General features: G+C 40.4%; 1 protein-coding gene across 1 annotated transcript in view; it reads left to right on the top strand.

Moving 5' to 3' along the window:
• The window catches only part of reep3b (receptor accessory protein 3b), a 36,296-nt gene that overhangs the window by 10,759 nt on the left and 8,396 nt on the right, over positions 1-17,141 (top strand). Inside the window, exons 2-5 of the mRNA XM_085170392.1 lie at positions 2,884-2,956; positions 9,611-9,687; positions 10,387-10,507; positions 10,602-10,715. Coding sequence (XP_085026518.1) covers positions 2,884-2,956; positions 9,611-9,687; positions 10,387-10,507; positions 10,602-10,715 — 385 coding nt within the window. The remainder of the gene's footprint in view (positions 1-2,883; positions 2,957-9,610; positions 9,688-10,386; positions 10,508-10,601; positions 10,716-17,141) is intronic.

The raw sequence follows: 17,141 nt of genomic DNA on the forward strand, positions 1-17,141 counted from the left end.
CTAACCGTGTGTGTTTTAATCGTTTCCAGTGAACATCTGCAGAATTAAAGCACTGAAATCATTCTTTTTGATGTTAACATGAATCATTCTCACAGTTAGCACGAATTGAAGACCACAAAAATGTTGGGACTTTCTGCAGTGAAGTTACAATGTTACTGCTTCTGAAAGACAGGGAGCAGGTCCATGACCACTCCCAGTCAGCTGCAGTCTTCAAAGCAACTTTAATGCGTTCAGACGACAGCAGTGAGACACAGTGAGTCTGTCATTCGTCTGGTTTTTCTTTGATATGGGGCTAGTTTGGCAATTACATAGATTGTTTGTTATAACACAGCGATTAACCATTAAAATGAACAAAAATCACAATTCTGTTTCCATCTACATGTATAGAAAATACAACCACACAAATGTAGTTGCTTCCATTCAGAGTCGAGCCAGAACCTTCAGACTTACAACAGAAACAGCCCCCACAAAGAGCGATGCAGTTGCTACAAAATGTCAACATAATGTCAGCAAATTCACTTTTATAAAAGAATAAAAAGAGCGCGACTAGTTTCAGTCTCCTCTTCCACAGAGGCGCTCGCAGGTACAGGGACCCAGCCAGATTGCAGTAGTTTGCAGATTGCAGTTAGACAGAAATTATTTGTAAACCTTTGCCAATCTGTGTGAGAGTGATTGTGTTCAGTCTGAGTCAGACATAGGGCTGGGCGATATGACCCAAAATTCATATCTCGATATTTTTTACCTGGACGGCGATATAAGATATCTCGATATTTTTTACCTGAACGGCGATATAAGATATCTCGATATTTTTTTTTAAAGCCATAAAGTAAGAACAAAAAGAGAGTTCTTAGTCAAACAGAGCATAGATGTACATAAAATTTACTCAAAAATAAATTATGAGCCTTTATTAAATAATAATGTTGCATAAATAAAAGAAAACTATGTTGTTTTTGTGCATAACAAAAAGCTCACAATTGTGCAGTCAAAATGTAAACTAAAAACGCTGAGCATGGTAACAAAGACAGATTTCACAGCTGCTCTGTTCCCAACTTCTACTGTGTGACTGACAGCATTGAGTTTGAAATCCTCTTCGTAACCACGTCTCTTAACAGGTGCCATTTATGGTCCTTATACACAGTAGGGTAATATTACGTTGAAGCACAGTACGTATCACTCCGCGAGGCTCCTCGGTCGCCGTAATGCTCCGACAATCCATCAACCGGTGCAGCACCGTAGCTTACCAAAGTCGTACTAAAACATTTTTGACAGATTGCTGAGCGCCGTGTTCCACATAAAATCTGTTCGCGGCCATCAAGCACAACCAGAATTCATACATAAGGCGCGCTGTCAACTTTTGAGAAAATGAAAGGATTTTAGGCTATTTTTTAAAAACTCGATATATCGCCCAGCTCTAGTCAGACAGCTAAGTTACAGCTATGTACCTAAACCTTGCTTTGTGATCAAAAGTGGTGAGACTGAGGCTGTTGCATCCTGGTCCATGCTCGACCTCTCAGCCACTACATAAGTTAGTTATTTATTCATTTTTGTGAAAACCCCCCCAAGAACAACCAAACAGTCCAGTAAAACTAGACAAGGTAAGCAGGGTAAAACAAGGTAACCCACAACATTGCTGTGACTAATGGCTACTAGCTAACTAGCTAAAAGAGTAAAAGTTCTTTACTGGTTTTGTTCTGTTCTATCGAAGAGTCAAACAGCTTTAAGAAAAGATTGGTGACAATTTCCACACTTTTTCCATTAAATGTGATGTACAAAAACTGCGATGATACTAAAGCACTTATTTTGTGCTGTAACCATGCTGTGGTTCTATTTGTAGTCAGTGTTTGCTGTAATCTGTGCAGCTGAGTAATGTTGATGGCAGCTGACAAACTGAATGCCACCCAACAAGCTGTGTGTTCTTATGTGGTACACAGTCAGGGTATATCTAGCGTGTGCATACTGGAGAGATCTGCACACTGTGCTGTAGACAGTAACCTCAGTGCAAGAGGAGGAGCTTAAGAAAGAGGGATTGGAGGAAAGGAGTGTCCCACTTTAAATTTATCGAGTCGCTTATCTTGCATCCTGAGTCACTCCTTCACAGGCTTCTACCATGAACAGTATATGGTGTTTACCTAGTGTGGGTGTGTAGATGTTCATTGTTTTGGTTTTGCTGTGTGTAACGAGAGCTCTCCTAATGTCATCTGAAACGCTTGATCCTTTATTGCTCATTGTGCAGTTTCTCTTTGGTTCAGGTGAAATTCAGTATATAATTAAAAAACGAGGCCTGTTCAGTCAAAACCAGCCAGCTTCAGAAACCCAGCTTCACATTCTTCATATGATTTTCTCTGCTTGAATCTTGCAGTCCTGAGTGAACAGTGCAGTATTTTGGGGTAGTGTTGAAAACTGCATAGAAACCAAAGTTCACATTACCCTCAACTACTGTTGCATTATATCACAGAGGAAAGTGGGATGTAAGTAAGTCCCCACATTGTTCAGAAGCAAGAAATGATGGTTTTTAACAATAAAAATGCAGTTTTGGACGTTTGCCTTAGCTTGCATGGTGGCACTGCAGGCTTTCAGCAGTGTATGCATTGGTACAAACAAACCAACATAAAAATAATTTCTTGTACGTGTGAAACAGAATGTATAAACCTGTAGCACTGGTTCACCCTTCAGTATCTACTGTATCATATACACGATGTGCGGGCCCGTCTTCACTGTGCCTGCTGATCAGCATGTTGAAACAGGGTCTGGGTTTAAAGGCAAAGCTGTGTTTCCACGTATCAGCGATGTTACAGTGCAGAGAACTTTCCTGTTACTTTACTTTACTAGAGAAACTGTATTTGTGTTGATTACATTTGTCATGCGTGTTCTGTCTCCTTGCAGGCTGCTGTTCGGGACTCTGTATCCTGCGTACTACTCTTACAAAGCTGTCAAGACCAAAAATGTTAAGGAATATGTAAGTTTTTATTTACTTCTCTTCTCCTGCATGACTTCATCTCACACACAGACACACTGTGTGTGTCTGTGTGTGTGTGTGTGTGTGTGTGTGTGTGTGTGGGGGGGGGGTCTAAGTTATTAACATTTGTTAATGTTGTTTTTAAACATTAGAAAACATTTCATTTCAACAACTTCAACAAATTAGGAGGTAAAGTGGGCCAAAATGATCTGGAGCATGATTATAGCTTTTTCACTTAATGAGTAATTACACCAGCAGGCACACAAATGAATAATATCATCAAGTGACGTCATTTTGTATGTGAATGCATCCAGCATGGTCCTGCTGACAGAGCCGTCATGCTTCATGTGCTTCATGTGCTTCATGTGCTTCATGTGCTTCATGTGCTTCATGTGCTTCATGTGCTGTCTGCATATGTCAGTGAAACTGAACATGTTGTAAGTTTAAAATATATATCTTATTTTCATCATTATGTACCTTTTTCAAAATAACCTGAATGGTGATATTAAGTCAGAGATGATACTGGACACTAAGTGCAGTACAGTAATAGACTATGTTGGACTAATGCAGAGCTGTTGTATCCACTGTTGGTGACATTGACTGCACAGCCCCTTTTCCATCAGTACCTACTGGGATCGACTCGGTATGGTGTGCCACGGTTTTCCATCAGGTCATAGTACCTGGTACCAGCTATGGGTTTTTGGACGATCCAAGCAGGCACTAAAATGTGAGGTCATCAGACTACATGCCACTGATTGGCTGGTCAGTAGCGTCGCTCGGTGAGTCACAGAGAGTGTCTCCTTCATGAAAATTAAAATCGCCATTTTTGAAAACCGCCATTGAATGAAATGGCAAAACCCCAACAAAAACAACGCCATCATCTTTGAGTGTGACGAAACGCCACGGACCAAGCACCAGGCATTGTGTCGACGTCCAACTTTGTTGTAGCGTTCAGGATGCTTGGACGTGTTGCTATGACTACAACCTCACACATTAGGTAGTACTGGATTGGGCGACCAGTTGATCCGAGGAGGTACTGATGGAAAAAGGAGCTTGTGTCCCTTTTTTTGCTGTTTATTTGACTTGACAACTTCCACTCGTTACACAACAGCATCTTTGTGCTGGTTAGCGGTGTGAAAGCAGCCAGCGTTCATGATGTTCTCCCGTATTCATTCTCCTATTTACTGACCACTTTATTAGGTATAAATCGATCATTCAGTGTGCCTCTGTCTGACTTCACAACTGCTTAATGACTGCAGAGACGCAGCGAGGTGATGGAAGCAGTCCTCAGACACTTTGGTCCATATTGACATGACATCATCACACAATTGCTGCAAATTGTTCAGCTACACATCCATTATGTCCCATTCTAACAAAATATCATTGGATAGCATACTAAACACAGCCGATGCATTCATTGGAGTTGTGCTGATAGACGTGAAGAGCGTGAAGTGCTTATATGTGAATGTATGTGGGAATGGGACATGTTGTATGAAGCGCTCTGACCTTTCGTCCACACGTAAACGCCGTTTACGTGTGTGGACGAGGAAAACGGAGAAAGCGCAGCGTCAAAGGCGTGCAGCTTTTTTGATGTCACGCTGTGTGGCACATTATTGTTTCGGTGAAATAGATTTCTACAATGGCGGACCTTTAACTTGACTCTCTGCAGTGTTTACATGCTTACAACACAGTTTCAGTCCCTCCACACAAAGGCCTCAGTTCTGCTGTGCGCCATCTTTGTTTACTCTTTCCCACCCAGGCTTCTAGACTTCTGATTGGCCAACATTTCTACACGGTTAGGAATATATCGCCACCTGTTGCTTTGGCATGTTCCTAGCAGCGTTTTCCTTTGTTTTTGCCTTTACGTGTGGACGGGATTTAAAAAAAAGAAAAAGAAAACGGAAAATCTCAGTTTTCAAAAATAGCCGTGTACGTGTGGACGTAGCCTGAACCTCAGCTTGAACTTAAGCAAGTCGACCTGCTTAACTATTAAATCTATTGGTCGATTAATCGTTCTTTTGAAGCGAGTTATTTCTCCCCTGTACCATCAGAGGATTTTGGGGTCACCCTCCCTACCAAAGCTCACTTTCATCTGTGATTACAGTCCTCCATCCTTTGAAATATTTTCTTATCTGTCAGTTTTAAAAATGCGTTTGATGATTTGAAGGATTTGATCTTTCATCTGGATTCAGACATTCTTGTCCTTGTCTTAGGGACTAGCCCCTCTGGTAGATACCAACTTCTTTAAGTCTTTTGCAGAATGTTAAACAGGTCTTGGGACTGATTACACATTTAAAGCACGGCTGGATGCATATAGACGATATGCCCTAGAGGTGTTTCGGCTAAGCAGTCGGGTGATGTAACTAATACCAGTGAGAGTGACATTCCAGTCTGCTGAGTTAGTCACACATTCACATACAGCTTTAACACACCCTGTCTCAGACCGCTCCGTCTTTCACCCACTTTATCCTTATCTGCTCTTGTTAGATCTCTGCTTTTACTTTGCTTTTGCAGAGGTTCATAAAGGAATGGTTGGAAATGAAGATCAGTGCTGTTTCTTGTTTCATGAAGCAAGATGTACTTAAGCTGACAAGGAGAAATATTTTGTGTGCAGTGCAGCAGCTATTCTTTGTCTCGTTGCTGCAGCTCACCCTGCAGAGGTTACTCCAGTTCATGACAAACCTGAAACCGATTCAAGTCCCAGCCTTCTTCTTTTCTCACTGCTTATGAAAACGTGCACGTACCATTGCGCTCACTGACTGATGATAGTTATGTCGCTCAGATTCCAGTTGTAGTCGGAGTTGTAGATAAACAGGTTTGTGAGATCAGCCGTGTGTATCCCTGCCATGATTAAGCAGGCCTGTCTGCTCCACCATGTGAGGACATACGACATATCCTCTGCAGTGTGTTTTGGAAAACGTAAGCTGTTGTGCATCAAATGCTTTCCAGATGGTGTTTCCTGATTCAAAAATTCCATTAATTTTGACAAAATCTCTAACGTCATGGATTGGACTCTGTGGTTTACAGATGGCTGTAGACGCTGTACTTTCAGAAAGGTTGGTGTTAAGTGGCTACAAAAACCCAAACAGTCCTCCGGTACAAGGACTGAACTGTAAATGAGTATGAAAAACAGCCAATAACCAAATAACAGCTTTCAAAAACCTCCAGAAAGCTTGCAGAGCTGTTGCTCAAGACCACTTAAATCATTTTAAGAAGGTCTGGGATGAAATGAATGATGACTGAAGACTTGAGCACATGAGATGTTGCTTTATGGTGCTTCAGTGGGGCCAGTATCAGCTATTTGCCAGTTCTGAGTATCTGCACTTTTGATAGTTTTAAGCAACTTACTTATTGGCAGCATGTGTTTGTTATACCACCATAAGAAATCAGCGGATCCAAGTATAGTCTGGCAGAGTGTAAACAAGTAATCCACAAATCTCATAGCTAACTACATACATCAGATTTTTTAAATCCCTAGATATCAGCATATTGATCGAGTGACTGTCAGCACTGCTCGGTGAGGTGGGGAGAAAAACCTCTGGGAGAAGTTCAGGTCATGAGAGATAAAGAACTTTTTAGCACCACTGTAAAAACAAAAGCTGCAGTCGCTGTCTGTGCTTCACTTACAGGCTTTTCAGCCAGTCAGCATTCTGTGGACCGAGTGTCATTGCCAACATGCTGTAGCCTTTTCGGAGGATTGAACTCAAAACCACCATAAAGCCTCCGTATAAGGAATCATTGTTTGTCTGCAAAGCCCAAGAACTATAAATTAAGACCAAACACACTTTAAATAAAAGCTTGTTAGTCTCTGCAGCTGAGGAACATAAGATGTGGGTCAGTGCTTGAGAAAAGTGTTGTGATGCTCTGTGTGCACCTTAGAAGTTTGGTGTAATAGAGAGAAAACAATTTGACTCATCGGTAAACTGAATAACTTTAGTGTTTCCTTCATTTAGTCAGGATGAATTGATGGATGGTTAATCAGCCGAGTTTGTTTCAGAGGCACAACTGAAGCTCGGGTGGTCGTAACTGTTGCCCACCTTTTAGTATTTTACCTGTTAGCTGTAAACGTGGGTGTTGTTATCACACAGTGGGGCTGGCAGTGTGGAGCATTTACTAGGAGGCTGAGGTGTTGGTGTTTGATCCAAGTTTAACCTTAGCAGTAGTGGCTCTGCAAGTCTAATGTAATGTTTCTTCTTCCCCGTGGAAGGCAGTTATTCAAAGACAGGGTCAGTAAATGTCCACTGTAGCCCCAGGAAGCTAAAAGGCTGGTGTGTAGGTTACATCTTAATGTCCTTTGTGCTGATAAAATGAATGAAGGAGGAAAGGAGAAAATATTCTATCAGAAATGGAAAGTAGAGGAAAGCTGGGAGCTGAAATGTCTGAAGCAGAGGGAGACTGAACGGGTAAATTAAACCTCTCAGTGTCAGCTCACTCTTTACATTTAGTGTGTGTGTGTGTGTGTGTGTGTGTGTCCCTGTTGTTTCTCTTTCAAACACTCTCACAGAGATGAGTGAAGTAATGTCATTAAAAACGATGAGAAGTCTTGGCTGACTTTCCATAATCTGCATTTTTTAATCTTGGATGTTTTTCATGGTGAACAGCTGTTCAGCATGATGGAGTGGCAGCTGAAAACCCCTCTGTGGGCAAATGGGACACAATTAAGCATCACATATTTACTGACACACACACCTACTGCTTGGTTTAACATGGAAATCCAGTCAGACGAGACTGGAAAGCCGTCAAAGAGGGACGAAGGAAGCCAGACCGCCGGGGGGGCGGAAAGAAAAAGGGTAAAAAAGTCCTCAACCTTTGTCAAAGGAGCTTGCAAAGAAAAGCATCTGGACTTCTTTAAGTTGCTTGAAGACGTTTCACCTCTCATCAGGTCAAATGACCTTAGAACTTAGACTGTAGAAGAACCTTCTTTGACTACGATGACCTGGATGGCTGAGGATCATCACAGACGTCCTCAACCTTTGTTTCACTGCTGCCAGCCTGTGAAGGAGGCCGAGGCTTAAAGGAGAAAGAACAACATCATTTAAAAATGAGTTTATTAGCTCAAACCTGTCCACTGGGGCTCGTGACCAAGTTCACTTGTTACACCAGTGTGGAGCAGGGTTCTTAGTATAACCTTTGAATGCTCTGCTCAGTCAAAGCTTGATTTCACCAGTTGAGGTTGTTGATCATCAAAAATGATCAATTCTACCCATTTTCAAAATGCAGCTTTTTAGAAGCACCCATTATGCCTCAGGGCATGACCCAAGTATGTCAAGTTGTGGGCATTACTATGTTATAAACGTCTTCTACTAAAGGACACAAATACAGAAAATGTTCTTGTGTTTATTACATAAAGCAATGCACTCTGGTGGCACTCCAGAGCCGCTTATTATAACTAACTCTCTAACTAACTCTCTAACTAACTCTCTAACTAACTCTGTAACTGTTCAGAGCTACGCTTCCACTACTGTAGATATATTCATAGGACATCTGTTTACCACACACCAGCACATCTGTATATCTGTAGCATATCTTTATATTTGTTCATAGTACACCTGTATATCTGCCCGTCTGCACAGATAGATCATCTGTGTGCTGTACAGATCATCTGTATATATTCATCTCTACTCGACTTATCTGTATATGCTCGGCTCTTATTGCACTTGCTGCTCTTGCAGTCTGCATCTAATCAGAAGTGTATTTATTTTACTCTGTATTTATTCATGTGTAATGACAATAAAGTGGAATCCAAATCCTGACAGACCAGAATATACAAAATATGAGCTGCTTTTGGTTTTAACTTCCAGTGCGCAGGAAACGAGGGATGCAGTATGAATCCTCACAGCTATGGAGGGCCAGGAGTGACAAAATGAATGAATTAAATACACAAATTAAGTAATTAATTAAATGTGTCATTAATGAATTAAAATTGGAATTGATTGAATAAATAAATATCAATAATTAATTAAAGGCACAATCATTCCATTTAAAACATTTAATTATTTATTTCCTATTTTATTAATGACACGTTTAATTCTATAATTGCTTAATTATTTACACATTTAATTATTTATTCCTGTTTTTAATGATGTATTTATGTAATTCATTTTGGCAGTCCCTGTGGCTGTTCATGAATGAATTTCAGCCCATCAAAGTCAGGGGGCGGGGTTAGTGCTGAAGTCACACCCATTGCTTTGGCCTGCTGTGAGGCTGTATTATAAACTGTGATGTGAGTCTGTAGGTGCTCTCATCCTTCTTGCCTTCAGTCGTGCTCATGAGCAGTATTAGTGTGATGTGTTTCATAGTTTCTAACAGCGAAACGTAACATGACCGAAACAGCAACATAAAAAAGCACTCCCCACACAATCAGCTGTTAATCTGATTTTATTTTGATTTTAGTAAATCTATAAAATCCTAACAGACAGTGGTGCTTAGATTACAGTTGAATTAAAACAAACGGATGATGTCATCATTTCTTCACGATCAGCATGCTGGTTCAGACGCTGCTGCTCTCGGTGGAAATGCTCCCTCTCTGTCCTCCTTGTGTAACAAAGATTTTTAATGTTAGTGTGAATATTAGTAATGTTAAGAGGTGATGCTGGTTTAATGCTCAGCCTTCCTTTTAAACGATGATTCATGCAGTTGTCTCTCTGCCTGTAGGTGCGATGGATGATGTACTGGATTGTATTTGCCCTCTACACTGTCGTGGAGACGATCACTGACCTATCACTGGCATGGTGAGTTTGCCACGAATGTTAAACACAAACATTATGTAAACCTCGTAAACTCACATGTCGTACAGATACAGCTACACTGACTGTGTGAGGGGAAGAAGACGTTTTCCTCGCTAACCTGAATAATAATGATAGAAATGTACTCTTTCCTAGTGTGACTAGAATAAACTGCATGTGCACTGTGTAGGAACAGAGTCACATTTGCAGGAACTTAAGGTCGAGTTTCAGAGATTTTATGAATCTCATGTGACAACATTTAGCTAGAAGGAACAATGTAACGATTTTGAGGAATTGATGGAGTTCAATGGTTTTTTTGACAGATGTTAAATGCAGTTAAACTTTAAAACACTGACATTTCTAAAACCAATGAGAAGTTTTTGAATATTTATTATTACTCATTAATAAGAGAAAATCATTTCTTACCCGGTTACTCGATTAATCGATAGAATATTTGATAGATTAGTCCATTAATAAAATAATTGATACCTGCAGCCCTACAGCTGATGTTTTATCAGACAGTCACAGAAAGTGCTGGAACATGTCAGTGCAGTCCAAAAAACCATAATAAACCTTCAGAGCTGTGTGCAACAAAAACTTAACAACAGGAGTGGGAGTGGGTGCATATGTCTTAAACTGTTTTTCTGCAGTGGAAAGCATCATTATGTACCATGGGTTAAACTTACCGTGTGTTTCCATATCCAGGTTTCCTCTCTACTACGAGCTCAAGATAGCTTTTGTGATCTGGCTGCTGTCCCCTTACACCAGAGGAGCGAGTCTTATTTACAGGAAGTGTCTGCATCCTTTGCTGTCCTCCAGAGAAAGGGTACATTCATTCGTACATCCATGTGTAATGCAGGTCACACTGGTTTGTTCCCAGTTCAACTGTGTTCTAAAATGTAATTGTTGTCTTCCTTTAGGAAATAGATGAGTACATTGTGCAGGCCAAAGAGAGAAGCTATGAGACCATGGTGAACTTTGGCAAGCAGGGCCTGAGCATTGCAGCCACCGCTGCAGTCACTGCAGCCGTCAAGGCAAGTTACTCTTTTTTTATTTGTCACGTGAGTGCACTACAGTTTTATGTTAGATAGCATGGCTGAGTCAGTTTTCATCTTCTTTCTCTCTACTTTGCTACAGAGTAGGGCTGTGCGATATGACCAGAATCTCATATCACGAGAATTCTATCGTCCGATAACGATATAAATCACAAAAATGTAACATTTTCTGTAAAGTCTGTGAATCTCGGGCAGCTCGACTTGCGGGAAGTGTTTCCAGCTGCGCGTCATGTAGCTGGAGTCGAGTGTTTTAACCGATGCATGAAACGATAAATTTTTAGACATAAGTTGTAACGGCGCCGTTTTCTTTGTGAGTATTTATTACACGACGTGCTGCGGGGAAAAGCCTGTTCTAACGTTTGAGTTTAAGCTTTATTTTTTAGCACCTGGCGTCTTTTTTACTTCTCATCTGTAAATAATCTGCTTTTACGTGATTCAGTTTATTTTGAAAAGTCTTAACAGGATCTTGAGCTCTATTGTGAAAGGTTTATGTGGAACATAAACAAGTGGACACGCGATGCTGTTACCGTCGTTGTTGCTAACGACAACGCATAAAAACAGGCGCTTGTCCGTCTGTAGTGTGGTTATATTAAATATAAGAGAAAGAGAGAACTTTAAGAAATTAATAATAACTACAGTGACATCAAAACCATGAAAAAAAAATTGCCGTAAACAGTTTATTTTGCGACACCACGAAACAAACGATAGTGTAAAATGAAACGATGTTTTTATATCGTCATCAGATATATATCGTTATATCGAACAGCCCTACTACAGAGTAATAAAATACCAGTCTGTCGGCTTCAACTCTCTTTGCTTGCAACAGCTTCCTTTGTCTGTTTTCTACAGTAACGCCTGTGGGCACTGAATGTGCTTATTTAGCTAAATCAGATGTAAGAGCATATAGGTCAGGGGTCGGCAACCTGCGGCTCTTTAGTCCTTACAGTGCGGCTCCGCGTGGTTTGGGAAAATAAATTAGAAGTATTTAGCTGAAGTGTATTTTATTTATGTTAGTTCTTTTTTAACTTTTAGTTATAAATTGGAAGATCATTGTGATTTTGAAATATAAAAATAAAATTATATCTTATTATTTTTTCATCGCTCAAAATAAGCGTCACACTCGTGGAAGCCGAAACGGCGTGCATTTATCGAGACTTTCAACCCCAGGTAGGCCAGTTATGGATGTTCGGATCCACATTATGTCAGCAGCTCCACCGTGAACTATGTTAAAACAAACACGCCTCACAGACGACAGCTTACAGTCCTGTAAAGATGAAAGTGACTTCGTACAGCCTGATCTGCAGACGCTGTGCACAGAGGTTCAGGAGCAGAAGTCTTATTGTAAACATATCACAGCAGACCCAACGATGTTTCCACGAACACGCTTTTCAGCATCTTTATTGACCACTTTTCACACACGGCTGCTGTACGCACACAGCCGGCTGTAGCTTTGCAGCTCACAGCCCGACACACACCAACACAACAGCAGAGAGAGCACAGACGTTAAGGCGGCGAGGCGTGATTGCGGGTGCCGCTCAGGTGCGTCCGACTCCCCTGCAGCGGCGCTGCAGACCACGCCCCACCACACACATTAACCAGGTAAAATACATATTTAGGCAGAATTTTGCAAATATCTATTTTATTCAGCAGCATAGAGCTTTTTTTCAATTATTTTTTAAACGTCAGGTCAAGGCTCCAAAAGCACAAAGGAGATATAAGGGTGGCTCACAACAGTTTTTGTTTGCTGGATCATTTTAGTTCAGCTTTCCTTTTGTTATATTTCTTTAAGAGTTCAAAATGTGTTAATTACATAAATAAAATGTAATTTTCTCTGTAGCACTTCATGGATTTAAGCAGCACACTTTAGTTGTTCACACAAAGCATAAAGGTAAAAAACAATATATGCAGGGTTATCTTCATTTTAGATGTCAACAAGTATTTGTGGCTCCCACTGTTTTCTTTTGCGTGGAATCCAGCTCCAAATGGCTCTTTGGGTCTTGAGGTTGCTGACCCCTGATATAGACAGTCACTGTGGTATTGGTGCATGAATGAGTGCATAGGAGATGAATCGATAGCCTGTACGAGATCTTCACTCGACGATGTGTCTGATACCCTTTGCACATGCACGCACATCCTCTGTGCATGTCTGTGCCTCAGATGGTCTTCCTGCAGAGCCAGTATAAATAAATTACATTTGAACTGGTTTCTTCAGCATTTCTTGAATACCTGAGTGATTCAGATAAGCCCAGTTGATCTCACGCTTCACAGCACTGGAGCAGTGGGGATGCAGTACAAAGAAAAAACGAATGGTGTCAGCAGCAGTATTTAACTGTGAGACAAAACAGTGAACTCCTGTAACAAATTAATAACAAATTATGATGATGATGATGATCAAGGATTAGTCTGATATTAAGTAATTTTATTTGTTTATGGGAGCAACTGAAAGCAGCTTTATTAAGCAAGACTAAACAATTTAAGTTTAGAAATGGAGGAATAATGATTTATAAATGATGCCAAACTAGTACATTATTAATGATTAATAGTGTGTAGTTATTATAATATAGAACTATAATACAATTATATTGTGTGGTTGTGTGTGTAAATAAATAAAGACAGAATTAAACTGAATTGATTGGACCACTCAGCCAGGACTTAGCAAGTGCAAAGTTCAAGTATCAGAAAATGTTAACATGATGTTAGGATGGTCTCTATTAGTGTTACTATAAGATGACATTAGCTATGTTACCTTAGCATTTCTCCAGTGCTTGCTAACACTTTAGCCTGTGGAGCGGTTGGTTTCACAACGACACCGTCAGCCGTGTCAAACTAAACAACTTGAATGTTGTAAATGAGTCAAACTGAATGACGTTGAGGTCTTGAGTGGTTCTGCTGACCGTGCTACCCATCGACTCTGTTTTTAACAGGCCAAACTTCATTTAAGCGTAACTGAAGTTCTTCAGTGGAATCAGTTTGTGGCTGACTTCAGCTGAGTAACACTGTGTTATGTTCTGTGTTAGGAAAAGAGCACCTGCTTTTTCACATAGTAACACTTTAAAATGAACGAGGTCAGGTGTGCATATTCTAACACAAAGAAGCAGCACTCAGCAGGATCAACGGCAGGTCTGGTTGTTTATCCTTGTGATGGACCGAGCAGTGAAGGAAACTTAGGCACAGGTTAAAGTCCAAAAAAATGATTTGTTATTTAACCCAAAAACATAATTGGTTAAATCCTGCAAAAAGAATCAAAATCTTGGGCCCATAAAAGAGGTCAAAATAACAGAACTCTACTCAAAGTTGACAACACTGCTGATAACTCAAACAAACTGACCTCACTTAACGAGACGAAGGGGAAACTTAAATAGTGGCTGATCAGCCCACAAAAACAGGAGAAGGGGTAAAACACACAAAACCAAACTAAACCAAACATAATGAACTCCAATTCCCCCCCATGTTATGGCATGAACCAATTTGCAGTCTTCCTTTAAAGCTGGCTCCGCCCCTTTTCCACCTCTTGGCTCCTTAATCAAGGGACTGGAACAGCTGCAACTAAGGTAACTCAGAAAACAAAGATTAATCACACATAACAGTGTAAACTAAAATGTGCGCACTTATTTTAGAATACAGTGTTATGTGGATATGTGAATGAACTCTAAACCAAAACCAGTTATTTATTGTCCTGTAAACTAATTCCTATATTTAAAGACAAATGTGAATGTGATGTTACTTATAAGCCTCTACACTAACATGCTGGGTATTACCACTGTGTGGCTGTAAGTGCAGCCATCACAATCCTTCACTGTAGTTTGTGTCCTTGCTGTGTCAGTGCAGCCTCCTGTCTCCACTTACTTGAAACATCCTGTTAATCAAAGCGATGCCTCTGTCACTGCCCTGCATCTCACTTCTCTCTCGCTGCCTCATTTTGAGTCTCTTATGGTTTCTTCCTTGACATGAAGATCTTCTTTCCTTACATATTTCATCTTTGTGTTCCCCGTTTGTCTTTGCAGTCTCTCTTCTTTTCTCTGCATGCATGTTTTGTCATCACAGGGTTAGTAACAGTTTTTCATTTCTTTAAAATAGTCTTGCGTCTTACTAGGAATTTGATTGACCTTGGCTTTTACAATAAAACCATCTGAAATGCACATAAAATCAATCTGTTTGAAATATTTTAGCTGAGCCTAGAGCTGCGGTTAGACATGCAAACCTGGCATCTACACCACATGTACCTACATGTACGTGCTGTCACAGACTGAGAAGAAAAGACATTTCAGAGCTTTTCCTCCAATTTGCAGTTCAAAGCTGCTTTTTGTCCATCTCACAGCCTGGGACGAAGATTCAATAAATAAAGTCATAGCAAACAAAATCTAAGAAATCAAAAAATAGAAAAATAAAATGTGTTGTAATGTGGAAGCTTGCAGTCCTGGCTGTAACCAACCAGTTTACCACATGAGTATTACAGCTCACAGTGCTCCTTTTGTGAGATATGTCTGCATCCACACTGATAATTGATAAAACATTGCATTGCTCTTGGTAACTACGGGACTGAAGAACTTATTGCTAATAAGATCACGTAAACATAGTGTAGCTTTTAACAGGTAATAAACATCAAAGCATATCATTTTAGATCAGAGTACTTTCTAACCATCATCCAGGCAACTCTTGGTTAAATATTTGCTCGTTTTAAGCAGATGCAAACAATATAAACAGGGACTGTTTTGATGTTCCTGTCACTGCTATCAGGATGGTGCACACATGCAGTAAACATGCATTTAAGTTGAAAACACTGTAGCATGAAAATGTAGCATCATTGACCTGAAATGAAAGCAGAATAATTGCTTCACTGTATTATGTTTAACTCAGAGTGCCCCAGAGAAACCCAACCACTGTCCAGATTAAAGGGTCCGACGCAGTGGTTGTGTTTTTTGCAAGTGTAACAAACTCGACTAAATATGAGTTGATATTGTTGTATATTGTGTGTTTGTTGGTCATCAGCATGCAGGGTTGTGAATGTTTTGGATCCTGGGGGAGCACTGCAGATCTCAGCTGGACGTTTGCTTTTGAGATGATGTTTTCTGCATCTGCACCAACTTGCCTCCTGTCTTCCCTCTGACCTTTGTTTCTTCTCTGTCTGCACTAACATCCTTGTGTCTTCAGGGCTTCGGTGGTTCAGCAGGCTGCTCTGGGAGGTAAAACCAGTCAGTGTAAGCAGCATGGACAGATGTTCTGTTTCGTACAGCTCAGCATCCACCCTTTGATTGTCGTCTGTGTCCAGACCTGCTGCTTGAGAACATCCGTTTTCATTTGATTCTGGTTTTGGTTTTGACATGGACTTGGTGCTGTTGCAAATACATGTCACTCATTGTTTACGACACTGTTTGTTTTTCATTGTATGTGTTTGACATTAATTTCATTGTTACAGCAGCATACGGGGCTTTGTGTTTACAAACAACAAACAAAAAGAAGTAAGAATTATATATCAAAACCTTCTAAATCACAAAGCTCTGAGAACAACAGTAAACACATATGTGAGCTGACGTTGGTGCTACAGGGTGAAAATGTCCCTGTGAATGTCCGACTTTATCAGTTTGAGAATCTTCAGGTTTCTAATATACCTGTAAAGGCCCAAATATACTGCTGTACATTACAACAATCCCCCCCCCCCGCTGTTCATGTTCTTTGTGAAGTGTTTCCGTGGTAACATCTTCATCATCATTCAGTAACATCCCTGATCTATTCTGTACCTCGTTATTCACAGTTAGCGTATTCTTGTCATCATCTATTCGTCGTTATATGTTTAATTGATTGAAGCTTTAATTCCCAGATCTGAAGCAGACGGTGTCATTTAATCAATTCCATTAGGGATCATTTACACTAGTGGGTCTGGTTACAGTGGAAATGCAGCTTCAGAGTGCTGTTGAAGCTGTGGTGCTGTGACTGTGGCTTTGGCCCTTATTAATGACACTGCACCCTCTCTGAGAGTCCAGTGTGGATGAGGCATCACGAAGGCAGACGAAGCTGTTTCAGTCTTTATTTGTTCCTGATTGTCTTAGAGGCTTGAAAAACAAGTGAACTAATCCTTTAATGCAGAAGAGTTCATGATGTCTCCCAGTATTTCATGTTTCCAAAAGTACAGTAATGATGAAGGAAAAACACAGATCAGCAGCACAACAAGAAATGAGTGCTGTGGAAAAAAATGTAACGCTTCTTAAACTTTTTAATGTAAAACTGTATCACAGCAAACATGTTTGCATTTCTGTGCTCCACCGTCGGTTTGTCTCACAGGTCTTTAAATCTGCATGAAGCCCTTTACAGTTGTGTAACAGCGCAGCAGTGCAGACTGAAGTTTAGTTTCTCTGATGTAAATATTTTATTCTTCATGTAAGATACTGAAAGTCCAACATGAACAAT

The sequence above is a fragment of the Neolamprologus multifasciatus genome, chromosome 8 (genome assembly GCF_963576455.1).
Source record: "Neolamprologus multifasciatus chromosome 8, fNeoMul1.2, whole genome shotgun sequence".
Taxonomy (NCBI): Eukaryota; Metazoa; Chordata; class Actinopteri; order Cichliformes; family Cichlidae; genus Neolamprologus; species Neolamprologus multifasciatus.